Source organism: Diadema antillarum, unplaced genomic scaffold, assembly GCF_040938485.1.
Source record: "Diadema antillarum isolate AM-2024a unplaced genomic scaffold, OU_Dant_1.0 seq00000503_RagTag, whole genome shotgun sequence".
Classification (NCBI taxonomy): Eukaryota; Metazoa; Echinodermata; class Echinoidea; order Diadematoida; family Diadematidae; genus Diadema; species Diadema antillarum.
This window is the reverse complement of record NW_027271460.1, coordinates 309053-327074: the sequence shown is the minus strand read 5'-3', so window position 1 is coordinate 327074 and position 18022 is coordinate 309053. Positions and strand designations below refer to the sequence as shown.

The 18022-nt window shown below is 36.7% G+C and overlaps 1 protein-coding gene across 1 annotated transcript in view; it reads right to left on the bottom strand.

Moving 5' to 3' along the window:
* Nucleotides 1-12142, bottom strand: part of LOC139733915 (uncharacterized) — a 142022-nt gene extending 129880 nt beyond the window's left edge. Inside the window, exon 1 of the mRNA XM_071644728.1 lies at nt 11841-12142. Within this exon, the coding sequence (XP_071500829.1) occupies nt 11841-11877 (37 nt within the window). The 5' untranslated portion in view covers nt 11878-12142. The remainder of the gene's footprint in view (nt 1-11840) is intronic.
* Between the last annotated feature and the right edge of the window lie 5880 nt (nt 12143-18022).

Below are 18022 nucleotides of genomic sequence, written 5' to 3'. Positions count from 1 at the left end.
CATCTAATTTGAATATTGGTATATGGTTAAAACTAAATATCACTGAACCATGAAAACTTGTGACTCTCTGATGTTCAACATCTTCACCAGTAATGTTCCATATGCCATGAAGTGTCTACCAATCTGTGTTTGATTTTACTTCATTTCATAAAGTCTTTAACTGGAACAAAGAATGGAATTTTCACTTCAAAGGAGAATTTTCATCTAATGCCAACTAGAATTAATTGACTTGACATCTTATGAACTTTGAAAGACTTTATATGATTACTAGTCTTCGCACTTCTTGACACCTCTTTGAACTTTAAACAACTGAGATAAGGAGGGCATTCCATCATCAACTCACTTGATTTGAGATGTACATGCAATAGCAACACAGGCCCTTTATCATACTTACACTTGTGTTGGCATATCAGTTGTTATCTGAACTAAGAGCTAATAAAATATACATCTAGATTTGAGTTATGAGAGCTGGACAGCAGAGAAAAGTACATAATCAATAATGGAATAGAATACATTATCTCTCTACCCCCAGCATTCTAGTTTCATATCTGGTGCCTTGACAGTGTCAACACCAGTGACCTTTGAGTAAGTATGTGACCTATATTAAAAGATGGAAAGCTGATATAGTCTACAAATATCACTATCGGAATTTTAAAATCAATAATCTTCTTTTTAAGGTTACAATATCTAGGCTTTATACAACTTATCTCTAAATAGTCCCACTCTGTTTACATAACTTACCATAAAGTAGTATGAGAGGCACATCAGCTACATCATACAGTTTGGGCAAAAATCGGTTGAGATGTAGCCGACAGGCTGTCCGGGCAAGAAAGAAAGTACTGACAAAGACAGAACAGTTGAACAATGTGCACACATAGTGTGCTCTCACTTTGTTTGAGAGGTATTGGTGATTAATTCTAATGAGTTTAAAGTTTCAAAGCGAATGTGTGTCCAAGCTAAAGACAGTTGGTTTGAGATGACCATCATGTCTATTACTTGACTGAAAAATGAATGCTTTATCAATGATAGCTGTTTTCAAGGATGAACAAAGCTTAGGGCTGAAATGAAACAAGTAATAAATAGTATACATCTGGTACAGATTTACTGTAATTGCAGACTATATGACTGGTTCTCCTTTTGAAAGTACTGCTCCACTAACATTAGTGGTTTCAGGACAAGGAAAATGGTAGGAGGTGTCATCCAAGGACCACTGTTGCCATGGGACTATCAGGCTGTGTGCCTCCTTCACATTGATTCATATTTGGTGAGAATCCTAGTTGTTCCACAGTCATGTGGAAAACAGGTTTTGCTCGTACTTTTTTATATGTCCAGTAAAATATATTTACCTGAGTAGCATTATGAACTTACAATATAAGTACAATAACTTTTTAAAGTATATCATCGATTCATCATTCACATGGGAACATATTCGAAAAGATGCATTATTTGTCATTTTTGACAATTAACATATCAATCTGCAAATGACTTACATTAGGAATTTCAACCTCTTCTTAAAAGATAGAAAGAAAATCAGATTTATTATGATATTAGTTTCAACTGGATATCAGTGAGGAACGATTCTTAAACGTATCTAATACAGTAAATTGACAGCTCACAAAAATTACAGAAACAAGAGTCCCTACAAATTGATGTCTGCATCAGAGGTTCAGATATATTATAATTATTGGATCTTGGTATCAGATTTGATCTTGATTTGATTTGTGTGTAATAGTGCTCAGAATTTCACATATTTTCACAGTTCTTGTCACAACAGACACACCAGTATCAACAGAATGCAGCAACAATGGGGTAGTATGTAAATTGATCTCAGAAATGTTACGTTTATGCGCAACAAGGGTGGTAGGTATCAGTGACATTAGAAACATAATTTGACACCAAGGATGGATTGTGGGGGGAGGGGTGGTTTATGGTGAGAGTGATGAAATTCCCCTTTTCAGTTGATAACAGAAAAGGGGACCATTACATTAACCTCTGAAATGAAATAGGATGAATGAAAAGAGCTGCAGGCATTGAAGGAGGAAAAGAGCTAGAAATTCCTGCTTGGATGTTTAGATTGCACCTAAGGAGAGTCAGAACTGAGATGTATGTACATTGTTGGCTGGTCAATAGCCCCAGGCCATGCATGGTGTGCAGTGACGGCTTCTATGGAGTAATGTCACACATGACAGAAGGCGTGAGATTTCATAGACAACCAGGACGAAGGGAATCGGCCACTTGATGTCAAAATAGCTCCACACTCTACACAAGCCTACAATGTGGAATCTTTACATTTGAGCTAGACCATTAGTCCAGAAATAAATCTGGAGGTGATATTTATATAAAATATACATGTATTCTATAATTTTCTAAAATATAGCTCTTCCTTTAAATGTTACAGAATTCAAAGCATCTTTTTGAACCATAAGGCCTTGTCATTAAGCAAAGTTACATTCCAATAAATGAATTTAGCACATAACAGCATGTTTAAAATGACATCAATAAACGCTGTCATGAATAGAAGTTTGTACATGTAAGTATTGTAAGCCTCCCTCTTACACCATTCACTATGAGCATATTGTGGCTTTTGTGCATTTAACTACATTGAAACTAACCTCTGCAGGGATGAAAAAAAAAACAAAAAAAAACAGTATCATCACAGGTCAAACCTGAGTTACCAGTTTGTTTTAAGACAACCTGATTCAAAACATCCCACCTACCACCCTCTTATGCACTGAATTTTTCAACATCTTCATAAGTTATCTCAATTAAATCTACTATCTATTACCTGCATTCATCACCAAAACAATTATACAGGAATAGATGGACACTTTCCTTCCTTTTTCTTGCATGTTATAGTTTGCTGAAGATAGAAAAGGGCAAAAAAAAAAAAATCATGCATAAATGTTGAAACATACTCGATTCAGTTTGACAAGTCATGAAACTTGGAATTGGTATGGCACTGAAGAGGACCTCTAGAAATAGAATATTGGACACAGGAACTAAACACCAAAGCAGGAAGAGGAAAGAGGTTGTATTAATTGATATTTCATGTGTTGAAATGCCTCTTAAAGAGTGAATGACAAAGTTGAAACTGAGTGAGAAGAGAGACAGAAGGGGGGGGGGGGTGTTACCATATAATACGTGGAAATGATTAACCCTATCACTACTAAGGCAAGACTATAATGTGCAATAGCAATGGGCATTTAGGGCAGTGGGATTTAGAGAGTTAAGATGCAATATAGATGAGAGCAGGGGGAAGGGAGATAGAAAGGGGTGGGGTTGTGAGAATGAGTCCCTTGTAAGTACACATGGAGGGAGCTGGGGAGGGGCCTTGTGCCAGGAACCCTGTATACATGCCCATAGGGGCTTGAAACTTTATATCGGTCTAAGGAAATGTCTGCATCTTATCTTACGCACGCCATGATGGCAAAGTCTCTCACCCAGCGTTTATATTATCCTCGCTGCATTCCACCTTCTATGGAGCGATGAGAAATGATGGAAGGAGCTAGTAAGACCATCTCAAGAAGTAGTAGCTTGCCTCCAAGTGGGTCAAAATGAATTTGATCGCTGATCTTGGCAAATACAAAGAAAACAGCTTGCAGCAGTGACCTGTAAAACCATTCCTCTGCCTTCTGTGTGATGTTTGGGTGTGAAACTCAGGTCTGACTTCCATGTTCACCCTTTAAAGTGGCACACTTTCACACTCTAAAAGCAAGTTAAAATGTTGGCATACTTTAATCAGGGCACAATGTCATATTCCTAAAGGAACTTTCTGAGGGAATCATTACATTTTAGTGACTAAGAATATGCCCATCAATTTCTTTGCACCTTTTTCAGTGGATGTACAAACATATTTTGTGAGTTAATTCATCTCATGGATTAATTTAATTATACCCACAGAGGAATGATCAAATATTAATAAATTGCATTCCTACAGTAAGTACCTCACATATTCAACAAACTCTACTTCACAAAAATCATTATTCTTGACGAGCATCTATAAATGAATGTTTCAAATCGAAAGTAGATAAAATGTGAATGATATAAGCTTTAGAATAATCTTCTTGAAACTAATCTATATCTAACAATTTCATGAGTTTGGCACAAATCTCCTTTCATTTTTTCTCCAAAGTATGAGGGAAAACCACTCCAACAGAGAAAGGGGGTGTAAAAAAAAAAAATCTAAAAAAGGTGTCATCCAGAACACATGCATAGAACGTGGGGATTCAGAACTGGAAATGTCACCTACAAATGGTATTCAGCACTATGTTCATTTCATATGGAAATGAGACCATGAGAAAGGTGATACAGGCACAGGTGGGGAGAAAGTCTGGAGTATGTTTACTAGAGAAAAAGGCAAGAGCTCATAGGGAATGCATTGGCCTGACAAGGCTTCACTTACCAAGTGAATGCAGTCACACAAGATTCCTTACATCAAATTTGACTCTACCTCCGCTGGGCAGAAGAAATCATCACATAAGCATCCAGGCTCTCATTGCATGAGTACGATCTTCATGGCACGCACATTGGCAGACATAACACAACAACACATGATCTTTCCACTCTTCATTCAGTAGACAATCAGGGGAGACATTACTAAGATGCACCAATATAGCAACATAGCCTCACTTCCAAGACAAGATGTGATTTATCTCCCATCACAAACATTACATATAATACACAGTGAAAACACCGGTTGTAAGATACAGATCACACATTGTGTTGCTCCTTCAGCCGTGAATATATCAAGATATGATCAAGTACTGAAAATTGATCATATTTGTTCCTTAATTACATGTATAGCAGTAGGCAGGAATAAATACTGTCCTGTTCTGGACGAATTTCCTATCCACAGTCTGTATGTCATGCACTCTTAATGCGACTGCTTGGTTTCCTTTTCACTTTCACCCAACTCACAATGTGGTAAGTTTGGTATTTTAAACCTTATAAGGAGTCAAATGGGATAATACAGTTTTACTGTAAAGCAATATGAAATGGATCAATGAACTGTATTGCAAATATTCTTTGTATGCCACCAGCTCACTGCAGAAAATTCAAGGAGAAAACACAGAGTAGACTGGAACGTAGGCTAAGAAATGAGAGGGATGTGAGATGGGTAGGACTAGTGCTTGGGGACTGTCTGAAACTTGATGTGAATGATGAATGGGGGGAGGATGGGCATTCCTCCTGGAACCTGAAGAATTTACCAAATCTGCTGCGCAATTCTGCCCCTTCTTCTCTTTACCAACGACAGCCGCCTCTCAATCCATGTGGAATCCTGGTAATGTTAAAGTATGTGATATCAAATTATGCACATTTTTCCTCAATCAGTCAAAGTATTGAATGTTTGAATTGATAAAGGCAAGCTATCAGTCATTGGTATGGTGCCTGTATGCTTGCATTCAAGCATGAATATATCATCATGGCAAACAGTTTTACTGAGGAAGTTATAAGCACGATTGTTGTAATGCTATAAAGTCAAATTTTCAATATGAATGCTACAGGAAAGGATCATAAAAATTTCAATTGAATCTAAATCTTTAAATGATGCAGGCTTATTTTGCATTTGTTCCTTTGTCAAAAACTTGGCAGTTTCCAATATCACCACATTTTCCTCAAATAAATGGAAATGTGTGGAAACAATGCCATTTATAGGGCAGATTATCATGCCACATCTATGTAATTACTATGTGCTGGTTTATAACAGAATTCAGATAATTCAGCTAATATGTACCTATAAGTGTTGCTTCATACTGAGAATAATTTGGTCAATCTTTACTTTACATATACCATGAAAGATGAAACAAAGGTTCAAGTGACCTGTTCAAGAATAAGTAAGACTGCTGTTTTACTCCCATCCCACTACAAAAAAAAACCTCTCTGAAATACAGATGTAGTTTTTTCATCCTAAAACAAAATACTCTTATCCAATATACCTCCATTCAGGAATTTTATGGTTGTAGAAAACATTTCCAAACAATAAGGGAAAGGAGTTGTACAATGACTGATTACAGCTTTACTAACCAGAAGAAATCACACAATAAAAATGTCACAACAGTTCATTCACAGTCATGTAAGTTTGGTGGTCAGACTTTAATGATTGTGTCAAGGGAATGTCTAGAGAGAATAGAATGGGGTTTAGATGCTCTCATGTTTCACTGCCAAAAACATAAGATGTTTGCGCTCACACTTGACACTCCCTCTACAGATACTACATGACAGGTTGAGACAAAATAGAGAGGAAATCCAGGGAGGTTTGGAAGGAGAGTTGAAGGGAGGTCAACTGGTGTAGGCTTTCTTAATCACTCCCAGAGGTGTTCCTTGGAGGTACCAACCTGCTCCTACCTTGATGTAGATTCTTTTACCTCTGTTTTGTCTCCAAGCCATAGGCAGCTAAATCATTCATTGTTAGGAGATTGCTATGTTATGGGTTTAATAAGTGTCAACAAAACAATTCACAACACCTAATGAGAGTGTTTTCATAACATTCTCGCATAGTTGGTCATGAATCTCATCTTTATTGCTTCATTCAAGTTTACAATACAAAATGGATACTTGATACAAGCATACTTTTTGAAATATATCAGGAAGAAGAAAATGATAAGAGATAGGTTCAGGTTTCAATGAGAAGTTGTTGCCCTATGACATCACAATGAAATCTAAAATCAATGCATTCTCATATTATGTCTAAAGTCCATACAAGGTGAGAACGAATGCAGAGAGATTCAAAATTGGGGAGGAAACCAAACAAAGAGGGAACATATATCTTTTACCCCTAAACCAACATATATCTTTTACCCCTAAACCAACATATATCTTTTACCCCTAAACCAACATATATCTTTTACCCCTAAACCAACATATATCTTTTACCCCTAAACCAACATATATCTTTTACCCCTAAACCAACATATTCTACTGAATATTGCAGGCAAGGAGATCATCAGTTTGTATTCATCCAATTCCCCTTCCAAATCTCTTAGAAATGTATTTAAAAAAAGAGCAACAAAGGAGGCCAGTTGTGGAAATCCAGAAGATTTAATGATACATACTCAAAGATAGGTAAATGACAGCAACTTGTATGGAACTTGCCTAAAAAGTTCACTGCTGATGTGGCAAGGTAAGCGTCATGATCGATTCCTGTTTATGGATTAAGATACAGTTTGAATGATTCTTTTTGAGAAGATGTACACATCTATGGGGGTGTGTGAAGAGGTCTGGCTGCTACGGGGTTAAAGGGAAGATAAACCCCAAGAGCAATGTGAGTTGAGTGAAAGCAGCAACATTAGTAGAACACATCAGTGAAAGTTTGAAGAAAATCGGACAATCGATGCAAAAGTTATGAATTTTTAAAGTTTTGATGTTGGGACCGCTGGATGAGGAGACTACTAGAGGTAATGACGTATGAGTGGACAACAATACCAAGAAAATATAAAGAAAATTCTGCAAAAATCCATTTTTCATGAAAATTACAAATTCCATCAACTTGATATTGACATATGTTAAGGGTAGCAATTATTCCCCCTGCTTTCTGAAAGCGGTTGGTCCATTGCTCTTTCATAATTCTAGAAAAGTGAATTTTTGTTGAATTTCCTTTATATTTTCTTTGTATTGTTGTCCACTCATACGTCATATCCTCTAGTAGTCTCCTCATCCAGCGGTTCCAACACCAAAACTTTAAAAATTCATAACTTTTGCATCGCTTGTCCGATTTTCCTCAAACTTTCACTGATGTGTTCTACTAATGTTGCTGCTTTCACTCAATCCACATTGTTCTTTGGGTTTACCTTCCCTTTAACAAGTAGGCTCCCCTCAATCATCCTTATGGAGAATGAAAGTACACTGTAAAAACATCGGTGTTAGATTTAACACCACGGGTGTTAAATCTAACACCGATCAAACTTCAATAAAGGACCACACCCACAGGTGTTGAAAATGCACTGTGATGGTGTTGAAAAGTGTTCACCTGACACTTCGTGGTGTTAATTTGACACTGTACTGGTGTTAATTCAAAAATGACACCACATGGTGTTGATTTGATATTTGTTGGTATTAATATCAGTGGTTTAACACCCGTCCAGCTTCAATAAGAGACCACACCAGCTGGTGTTACTTTGGTGTAAATTTATTTTCACATTTTTTCAAAAATCTAGTATTTTGATGTAAAATTCTTGATCGTCTTGTTTAAATTAAAAATCAATAAGAAGTGCAGTTACTAAGAAACTCTTCAAAAAACAGTTTAAAATTTGGAAATGACACCCCGAGGTGTTAATTTAACACCATAAATGAGCACCGAAAATTTAACACCAGCTCGGTGTTCACTATTTAACATCGGACTTTTTGCAGTGTGTAAATAATGAAAGCTTTGTATCATTATTGAGCAACTTTACATATTTAAGTTACCCTATGTGAAAACTGTATACAGACACAAAACACATCTGGTATTTGACAGTGATGTGTTTTGGTATTTGTTCACTTCACAAATCAAACCTGTTAATTATCTCTCTCAAAATCTTTCTCTGGTTGAACTGTATAAACAATGTTTTTGAAACTTGTAATATGTTATGTGAACCAAAAGATTCTTGGTGTCCGAAGCATTAAAATGGTAAAATGACGTGACATGCACCTTTGCTTTTTTCATATCACATTGTGAGCTTATTTTCAATTGGTTCTGGTATCCACAACAAATGTCATTTGTAGGAGAAATCAACATGAATTAATCTTGACATAACCTGGGTCCAAAAACAAAAATTGGCATCTTATACAAGCTGACTGACCAATGAGATTAAAGGAAGGCAAGGAAGATGATTAAAGAAAACACAGAACATGGAGAAAGTAATTAACCTGCTCCGGAGGTTGTCCTTAAAGCTCCTAAATATGGACACCCATGGCAATCATCTCCTATATATTCTTTAGGAATCCCACTGATGCAGAAAGGCTGTGAATGTACCCAGCTATGAAATTAACTCAGCATGTGAAATGCCAGCTATCTGAGTAAGTGATGTGCTATCATCTTCAGGAGGCAGACATGGTTAAGAATCAGAGAGAATATGAGGAAGGAAGGAAGGGGGGTTGGTCAGGAGCCTATATTTTGAAACCGGCCACAGCCATTTCCCTAGTAAGGGGTGCCATGTCCCAGAGGTTGACATCCCTGTGTGAGCCTGTGATGAGGATCACATAAAAGAATTCTCAGTCATGACAGCATTACCCCTCCCCCCCCCCCCAAAAAAAAAAATAATAATAATAATAATGAATAAATAAATAAATAAATAAATAAATAAATAAATAAATAAATAAATAAATAAATAAAGATGTTCTGAATTTTTTTTTAAAATCTTCATTTTTTAGTAAAGGGAACATTTTTCTTTTTTTTAAAGTATCCTTTCACATTTGTAATGCGCCATAAAATATTGTTTGTTATTAAGAAGAGTAGCACATGACTTTCATCTGGCCTACAACATAGTCCAGTAAAGTTAACTGACCACTGACCCTGCAGTTGACCCTAAACAAGTGGACCTACAGATTACAGCAAAATATTACAAGCTCCCCATCCCTGTTTTTCTAACTTCTCCTAATACTTGGTAGATCTGCCCTTTACCTTCTACCTCTGTCCAATCTTGATGACAGTATGCACCAACCATCAGCTGTCAAAACCACTTAACTCTCAGACCTTCACTCCACATTGTTGACATTTCAAAAGGAATCAGACAGGGTTTGATAACCTTGTGGACAAATTATGACTCATGAGTTATGCACACTGATGGCAGAAATGAGATCATCTTTTTTTCTCTCACTCTCACTGTATATAGGATGACAGTTAAATGTGATCTTGACAGTGCATGTAATGTATTCCACTAGCAAATATATAACCTTGCATTGGAATCGAACATCTTTTATTGCTAATAGTTGGACAACATTTTTCCACTTTATTCAAGCTATGATATGAAAGAAATGATTGTAAAATATTACAATTAGTTTCATCACATCAAATAAAAACTCCAGTCCAGTTTGGAGACATTATTACCCAAAGTTTGTTCTAAATTGCAGAATAAACATGATAAATCCTCAAGTTTTATGAGAAAAGTTAAAACAAAATAATTTCAGATGCTGAAGATGAATTTTTCGCGAATTGGTGCCGACGGCCTTTTTTGCGGCATGAAATTTTCGCGAATTGCCACTGGCATTCAATGCATATAGTGTAGACAAGAACTTTCGCGTGCATTTTAATTTCGCGAATCTTGGCGCTCGCAAAATTCGCGAAATTAAAATGCACGCGAAAATTCCTCGTTTTACAGTATGATGGACCGATTGATAATGTTTGAATTACAAAAAGTATAAGGGTAATTTAATGGACATATTGATAATGTTTGAATTGCAAAAAGTATTATGTCAATCATTCACCTGCTGGTTGTTTGCTGTTTGCTTCAGTTGGTTTTCTATACATAAAACAAGTTTTTGATACAGACACAATATAATATTTCCATTCAAATCAGTATGAAAGAGAATAATAGCACAGTTTAGTGATTTTACTTCCATCACAAAAGGTTCTTCAAGTTTTTCATTTAGATTAGTTCACTTGTATTTCCTCCTAACAAGCTCTTGAGAATATGGAAAAATCTGCTCTTATTTTGTTTCCCTGAGAGAACAAGAAAGTATTCAAACAGTCAGAGGTCTCACAGGTGAGGCTAATGATGAGTTAAGCACTATAAACTTTATAGTAACCACAAAGACTCCCAAAAGTTTTACATTTGTGATTATGAAACTGAACCCATGTCCATTCAATAGCACTATTCATTTAATTCAGGCAAAATATATATCACAAAGCTCCATTACAAGGGACTAGGCATCAAAACTTATTCAAAAATATTATGAAGGACCATACTATTACACTGCAATGGATAGTTCAAACAGCAAGTTTTACTGCTTTGATGATCAAGAGAAACTGTTTGACTTTCTAAATAACTTCCCAGCATGTATACAAGAAGACTACATAAGGACTGTAATTCCCCCACAGGGGATAGAGATTGGAGCGAGCCTTTTCCCTTCATCCCTAATGGTTTGATTGCAGGCATGCAGATTTCTCACTGGGTTCCAATAATACACAACATTCTTGGAAGAAGAGAAATATGTCGGGTATGTGGCTGAAAGTCGCTGTCAAGGGACACAGGAAGTAAATATCTTATATGAATCATTGGTAGAAGAAAATGGACACGTCTATGAATATGGCACTAAACACCATCAGAACATATGGACAAACAGACTCTTGAAATGAATAGAGTCAAAGACGGGCATATCCTTCTATTTCTTACCAATCAAAACAAGACAAAAATCAAACAAACAGGGAAGCTGACCATAAATATAATGTGAATGAAAATAAGCTTCTTTGGTACTTTCACTCAAAAAAAGAAGAAGAACAAGAAGAAGAATGGTATAATCAGTGAAGGATTATTATCAAACCAGGGGAACAGATCCCATACAGTCCTCTACATACTAGGACTGTATCAGTGGGATTGAAAGGTACTATGATATAGGCAAGTTCAAGTAGTATTTTTTTTTTCATATTTCAAGACCTGTCCACACATAGGTTGACAAAAGAGTAATTTTGAAGTCTACTTTGATTGATGGTGCTCATAAATAAAAAAATGGGTAATTACAGAGTGCAGTTAAAAGTTGAATGGGCACTAAATCTCTCATGTAAGTCCTGCTGCCATTATAGACCGCACTAGGAATATGCCAAAAGGAATGATTAAATGGCAAAGACTCTTTGAGTAAATTTCCTCACCAAACAAAAAATAGACAAATACCAGCACAGGTGCACAAGCCAGAGAACATATACATACCTTTTTTCCTGGTTATTTTCACCCGAAACTTTTTCATTCCTTCATTTTGTTGCGTTAGATACTCGCCCTAGATCCCCTGAGCATCACATTTGAATACTAACAGACCGTGGATTGGTGGCCGAATTTCATCGCGTAGTGTTGCCCCCTTCTTTACAGGGCTTAGCGCATTCCAACATGTGCCCTATGACATTTTGCCCCTTCCAACCCCCTCCCTCCCTCCAAGACAAGGAGAAGTAGGAGGAGAAGGCAGACTGGTAATGTATGAGGCCATTTCACCCTCCTATGTTCCTCCCATGCACGTATCCATTCACGCACGTTTCCTGAACAGAATTTACACCTGGGGTGAATTGTGACAGGGAGGCACTCCTTTCATGCTGTTGATGGAAACAATATCGAACTTCTTTGCCACATTCTTGTTTGCTCCATTATGCTCGAATCCATTGGAAGATGGCAGAAGTGAGTAGGGTTACACTTAAAGGGATGAAACATTTACAACAGAAAATTATGATGCACAAAGAACAGAGGTATGAAATTCCAGTGAAATTGTAAAACACATTTTTAGAACGCTGATTCTTATGTCAAAATCCCTATTGACCATCCTTTATTACATGACTTTGAAGTCAGTGGTATGGTACTGGTAACTATCATCTACTTTGCATTCAAAGAGATCAATACAGTATATAAGATACACTAGGTTTGTGGTTCACCATGTACAGTCCTTAGAAGGACTGTTGGAAAGAAAACAACAAACAACTTCAAAAATCATCCAATACAGTGCATTTCATGAATCTTTATAATAGGTAAAATTTTTGTGACTTCTATGTTTTCCATTAACACAATTTCCTTGACTTTGTGCAGAAGCTTAGAGAGGCTGCATCATAGATGAATGATCCAAACATATGAGATACTAGAGGACATGGATTACTCTTATGTTGTCTCCATGGGTTACAATGTTCCATGGCTCACTGGCATCAAAAGATGTATAGGGTTTTTGAGATAGATTTTCTGTGCTTGAATTTGTATGATGGTACCAACATCTTTGTCTTTAACCTGTTGAGGACGAGTCGCACATACTCGCGCAGGTGTCTATGGGAAATGCGTGTTTTCAGCAAAATCAGTTCAAAAGTTATGAATTTTTGAAGTTTTTGTGCAGTACCCGCTGGATGAGAAGACTACTGCAGTGTATGAATAACTTAGATGTCACATGCGTACAACAATATACGGAAAATATAAAGAGAATTTCACAAAATTTCATCTTTTGAAAAAGTACACATTCCCTTGACTTGTTACCGACATATGTTATGGGTAATATCATTCCCCCTGCCTTTAGAAAGAGGCAAGTCAAATGCTCTTTTGTTGTGGGAAAAAAGTGAAAATATGTCAAATTTTCTTTACAGTTCCAACACAAAAATTTCAAAAATTCATAACTTTTGCATTGATTGTCCAATTTTCCTTAAACTTTCACTGATGTGTTCTACTAATATTGCTGCATTCTCTAAATCCTTATGTTTATGAAGGTGAACTTGTCCTTTAAGTATGAATTGATGGCATTAAAATGGGCTTATCATTGAAGAGACTGTTCCAATTTTGAATTTCCAGAGGGAATATTCCTCTTTTAGACTTCTGCTTTGAGTAAAAACACGTATTAATACAATCTGTGCTGGACAAAAGATATGAGAAAGTATCTCCAAGACACTACCTACAGCAGAATAACATGGATTTACATCCTGACTCTTTGTGACAAACTGAAAATTGACAGAGACAGGAGGAAGAAGAGAGTTCAAGCATAAACAGAGCAAGAATTAGGTCTAGAGTTTGCAAGGGAAGAGTTGAGGTCATGTGATCTGGTTCAAGGTACTTAGGTTGAGTCATGTCACAGCCTACAGCGAATAGTCCCGTCTCCCGGGACACGGGACTTGTGTTTGTAATGAGTGCTAGTCTCAGAAGTTTACAACAAAAAGAGGACTGGGAAAACCCTGCATTTCAAACAATAATGCATATCAGAGAGCAGTGGAATGAGAACACGTGTAGCATAGCATGTCAAGTGCCACTGAGTTCTAATGTCTCTGTGAAAATGAGTTCATGAAATGTAGATTACATAAAAGACCGTTTAGACAATTTATCATCTAATTTATCAATGGTAGGTCTATGCTACAAATAATCTTTTAGATTATACCATTTTTGGCTCTTACATCATACATAGGCTCTTGAATATTTTCTTTAAAAAAAATACAAACTGAAGATTTTTTTTTCTTTCTTTACATCTAATAGGTACACTGACAGAAGACAACTTTGCTTATGAACCAGTAGGGGGACCTATCTCACATTCTTAAGATTGTCATGGTAAGTAAATTACAGCTTTTTGAAAATTCTAGGTAAATTGCTTTCTGATTCTTTATTCTGGAATACTGTATCTGATGTAGAATCTAAATAACACAGAGCAGGAAGGCAGTGTCTGCATCATACATGGGTATAGGCATACATTTTCTTAGCATACTGTAAAACATGATATATTCGCTGCACGAAATTTTCGCGAATTGGAGCCGACGGCCTTTTTTGTGGCATGAAATTTTCGCGAATTGCCACTGGCGTTCAATGCATATAGTGTAGACAAGAAATTTCGCGAATCTTGGCGCTCGTGAAATTCGCGAAATCAAAATGCACGCGAACATTCCTCGTTTTACAGTATCAGGTCTTGTCATATTTCTCTTTGCATAACAAATCAAGTTCCTGTTTTTAAATTAATTTTACAGTGCAACTGTAAGCCTGTAATACTCACAAAGGGTCTGCTACGAGTGCATGTGTAACAAAAGAACATTTTTCTCAAAATGCACAGCGGTGAAATTTACTATAGTAGTACATCTACATTGCACCTTAGATGTATATGGAACAAGGTTCTTGTCACTGAGCTGCTTCTTTATATTCTTCACTAGGCAACAAACGCTGGCATGTAAGAAAAGAGAACTTCCTGAAACCAATGAGGTATGCTTACCTGGTACCTCCTTGCTGTAATAAAGAGAATGTGTACCTTCAGGTGCTTAGCTCAGAAAATTCATTGATAGTCAATGTGATCTAGAACACCTCCAGACTTGAGTTTGAATGTTGAGAAGGGGAGATGTTTCTTCAGTTGTATGCGACAAAATATAATATCCTTATAAAGCAAAGAGGACTTTCTCTTGTGGCATCCCACACAGAATCTCGGAGTACTGTCTCTCTCTTTATGACCTTCTTTACAGCGCCTGAAAGATGCAGAGGTCAGTGAAATTTATGACCTCCTTTCATAACTCCATCACAGCGATAATTTCAGCCCACAAAGCCTCGCCTTGAGCTCTGAAAACCACATATGATCTGTTCAGTCTACCTGACTCTCACTACTTAAAACACAAATTATCTTCAACTCAGCAAGGGAAAAATAAAAACATGGAATCTGGGCTGTAAACAAAGCATGATGACATATTGTATTTCTTCTCCCAATGACCTCTTTCTTCAAAGTTAAAGTTTGAAAGCAACTGATTTATTTGCTTATAAAGATGGAATATTACTGTATCAATTATTAGAAAAAATACCTACCTGAAGTTTTTGAGCAAAGATTAGAAAAAGAGCATTTAATCACTCTCATCCTCCCAGGCCGAGTAAGCTTATTACCTCCAATTTGCTCAAACTGTTTTTGCGAATAAGCCTATAAGGTTTGCAGGACCTGAGTGTTGTAACAATCATGCCCCTAAAATAATTCAGAATGCATGTATACTGTAGTTTCTTACATGTAAGATGTAGGCCTATATGCTTCAATGAGCATGCAGCAGAACACAAGTTTTGAAACCAATATGGCTCAAAGTGTTTTGAAAAGATAATTCTGCATAATCTCAGTTTGCAAAGCTGCAGAGCCCTCGGAAACTAGAACACATTTTGCATTTTAACTGAGGGATGTAGTTCTGATACTTCCCTAACAAAATGGATGGCTGGAGTATTCTTTTGTCGCACATCACCATTCTAGAGATCATTCTCTAGGCGCTACCCATCCATTCTTTACATTGTCACTTTTGCAAACTGTAACTAATAAAACTTTAGATCAATGGGATTATGGTAGTGTTATTGTCTTCCTCTGAATCCTTCTTTCTGTCATTTATCAGTATTATGCTCATTTTGAACAATATGTCTATTCTCCATACATGGAGACTTTTTTTGTTCATTGTTCATTTTTTGATCCTACAGATCTTCAAGGCCACTTTCAATCAGGTTCCATCATTTTGTACTTCCTTTCACTTGCTTTGAGATCACATCTGCATATTTCACATTTGAATGGCTATGGTGTTACATACCAGTATATCTGCTTTTTCTGATGGGATGTCAATTCATATAGGCCTATTTATCATGCTGTTTTAATGTTTGTTTGTTTTTTTAATTTTCAGAATTATGAGAACAGCTACATTGAATTACAATTCAAATGTATCAGTCATCCAGTGTTATAGATGGTGATCCAAATGTGTCACAATGCTCACAATATACAATGGTGATGCATTCTCTCATAGGTGGAATAAATAATATACAATTCCTTTGAAAATTAAAGATATGATTTACCATTTGCAGATAAAGCAAAAACCCAGCATCAGTGCTTTAAAACAGTTCTAAAATGTGAGTTAGGGATAGAAACAACCACTGTAAAAAACTGAATCCATGTAATTGATGTTAAGTATTGTTAAATACACAAAATGTGAACAATAGTTATCATAAGAATGCTTCGAAAATAAACCGTCTACAATTACGGTTTATTGAGAAAAACACTGATATCTCCTTATATTTTAGGCTTTATTGTGAATATTTTATATGGTAGGATGTTTTATGATACAACAGACTTACACATATGCATCAAATATGATATCTTGAACAGTTTTAAAATAGCTGCTCCCAAAGGTAAACTGGACCTTTAATAAATCAGAACAGTTGATATCAACTTACATTCAAGACTCTGTTAAAGGTAAATATTTGCTTTTAATTTTTTCTACATATCAGAATATGAAGTGAATTAGATCAGATGCTAAATCAGACCAGATTAGTTCCAAAGGTCAAATTTCTTAGATATCAATGCAATTTCAATGACCATTGCCACTTATCATTTTATCTGAAGTCTAAATCACCTAAACCTACCAATAAATGTCAATTATGTCTCAATCTTCTACAGCATGTGTCAAATTCAGCCATCATTGTTTTACCAATGAACTTGTGAAAAGAGTGGCTATAAAAAAAATGTAGTGAGTGCCAATAGATGAAAGTTCAGTTTGTATGATTTGCTCAAAATTAGATTTCTTTGCAAGCACCCCAGGCAAATTTCAATGCTAGGAAGTTACGACTATCAGAAGGGAGAAAATATACACACAGTCATAATGGGCAGGTTGCTAACATCTCTCTCCATACTGCAGCACAAGTTTGTCATACTGCCAGGAGAAGCCTGGTTCTTGTCATCAAACCCTGGAATGGACACATGGAACTGACCTTTGAACCTTGGAAGCTTTTCAAAAGCCCCTCCCAAGTGGGTAGCCCAGAGATCCCTACAGAGTATGATCACTGGCAGGCAGCAACGAGAGACTGGAGGAGAGGCCCCGGCTCTATCACTTCCTCTGACATCCAGGAGAAAGAAAGATGCGGTGCAGAGTAAACAACATCAAGGGTTGTCTGCCAACTTCAATGAGCTTCTCCTATTTCCTTCTCAGATGTGTTTAAAGCTCTCTGGCTCCTACACGTTCTTTCTCTCTAGCTTCTGGAAATGACATAGAATCAGGGCCCCCTACTCCTTGGATCGCCTCTTGTGGTAGCAGAGGATGGATGCTGCTTTAGATAGGGGTCAGGAAAGGATGATGATGATGATGATGCTCCTGAAGGGGTTATAAAAAGATATGATGCAGAGAAGAAGAAAGGACGGGAGCTGGTCGCTACGCCAACCTGGGTGATGCCTATCTTCATCTCCCAGCTGAACGCCAACATCACCCTGTGTGTCATCTAAATTGGAGCCTCATACTTCAACAGCTGTGTTTTCTGATCAGGCAAACACACAGTCACACACACACACACATTATGAGAATGCATGAAGGTTTGTGTGTCTACCCATTGGGCCCCTTGGTCACAAATCTAGTTGTGCAGGACAAGAGGGTTGACTTGTTATGAAATGAATTCCTTGATTGAAATGT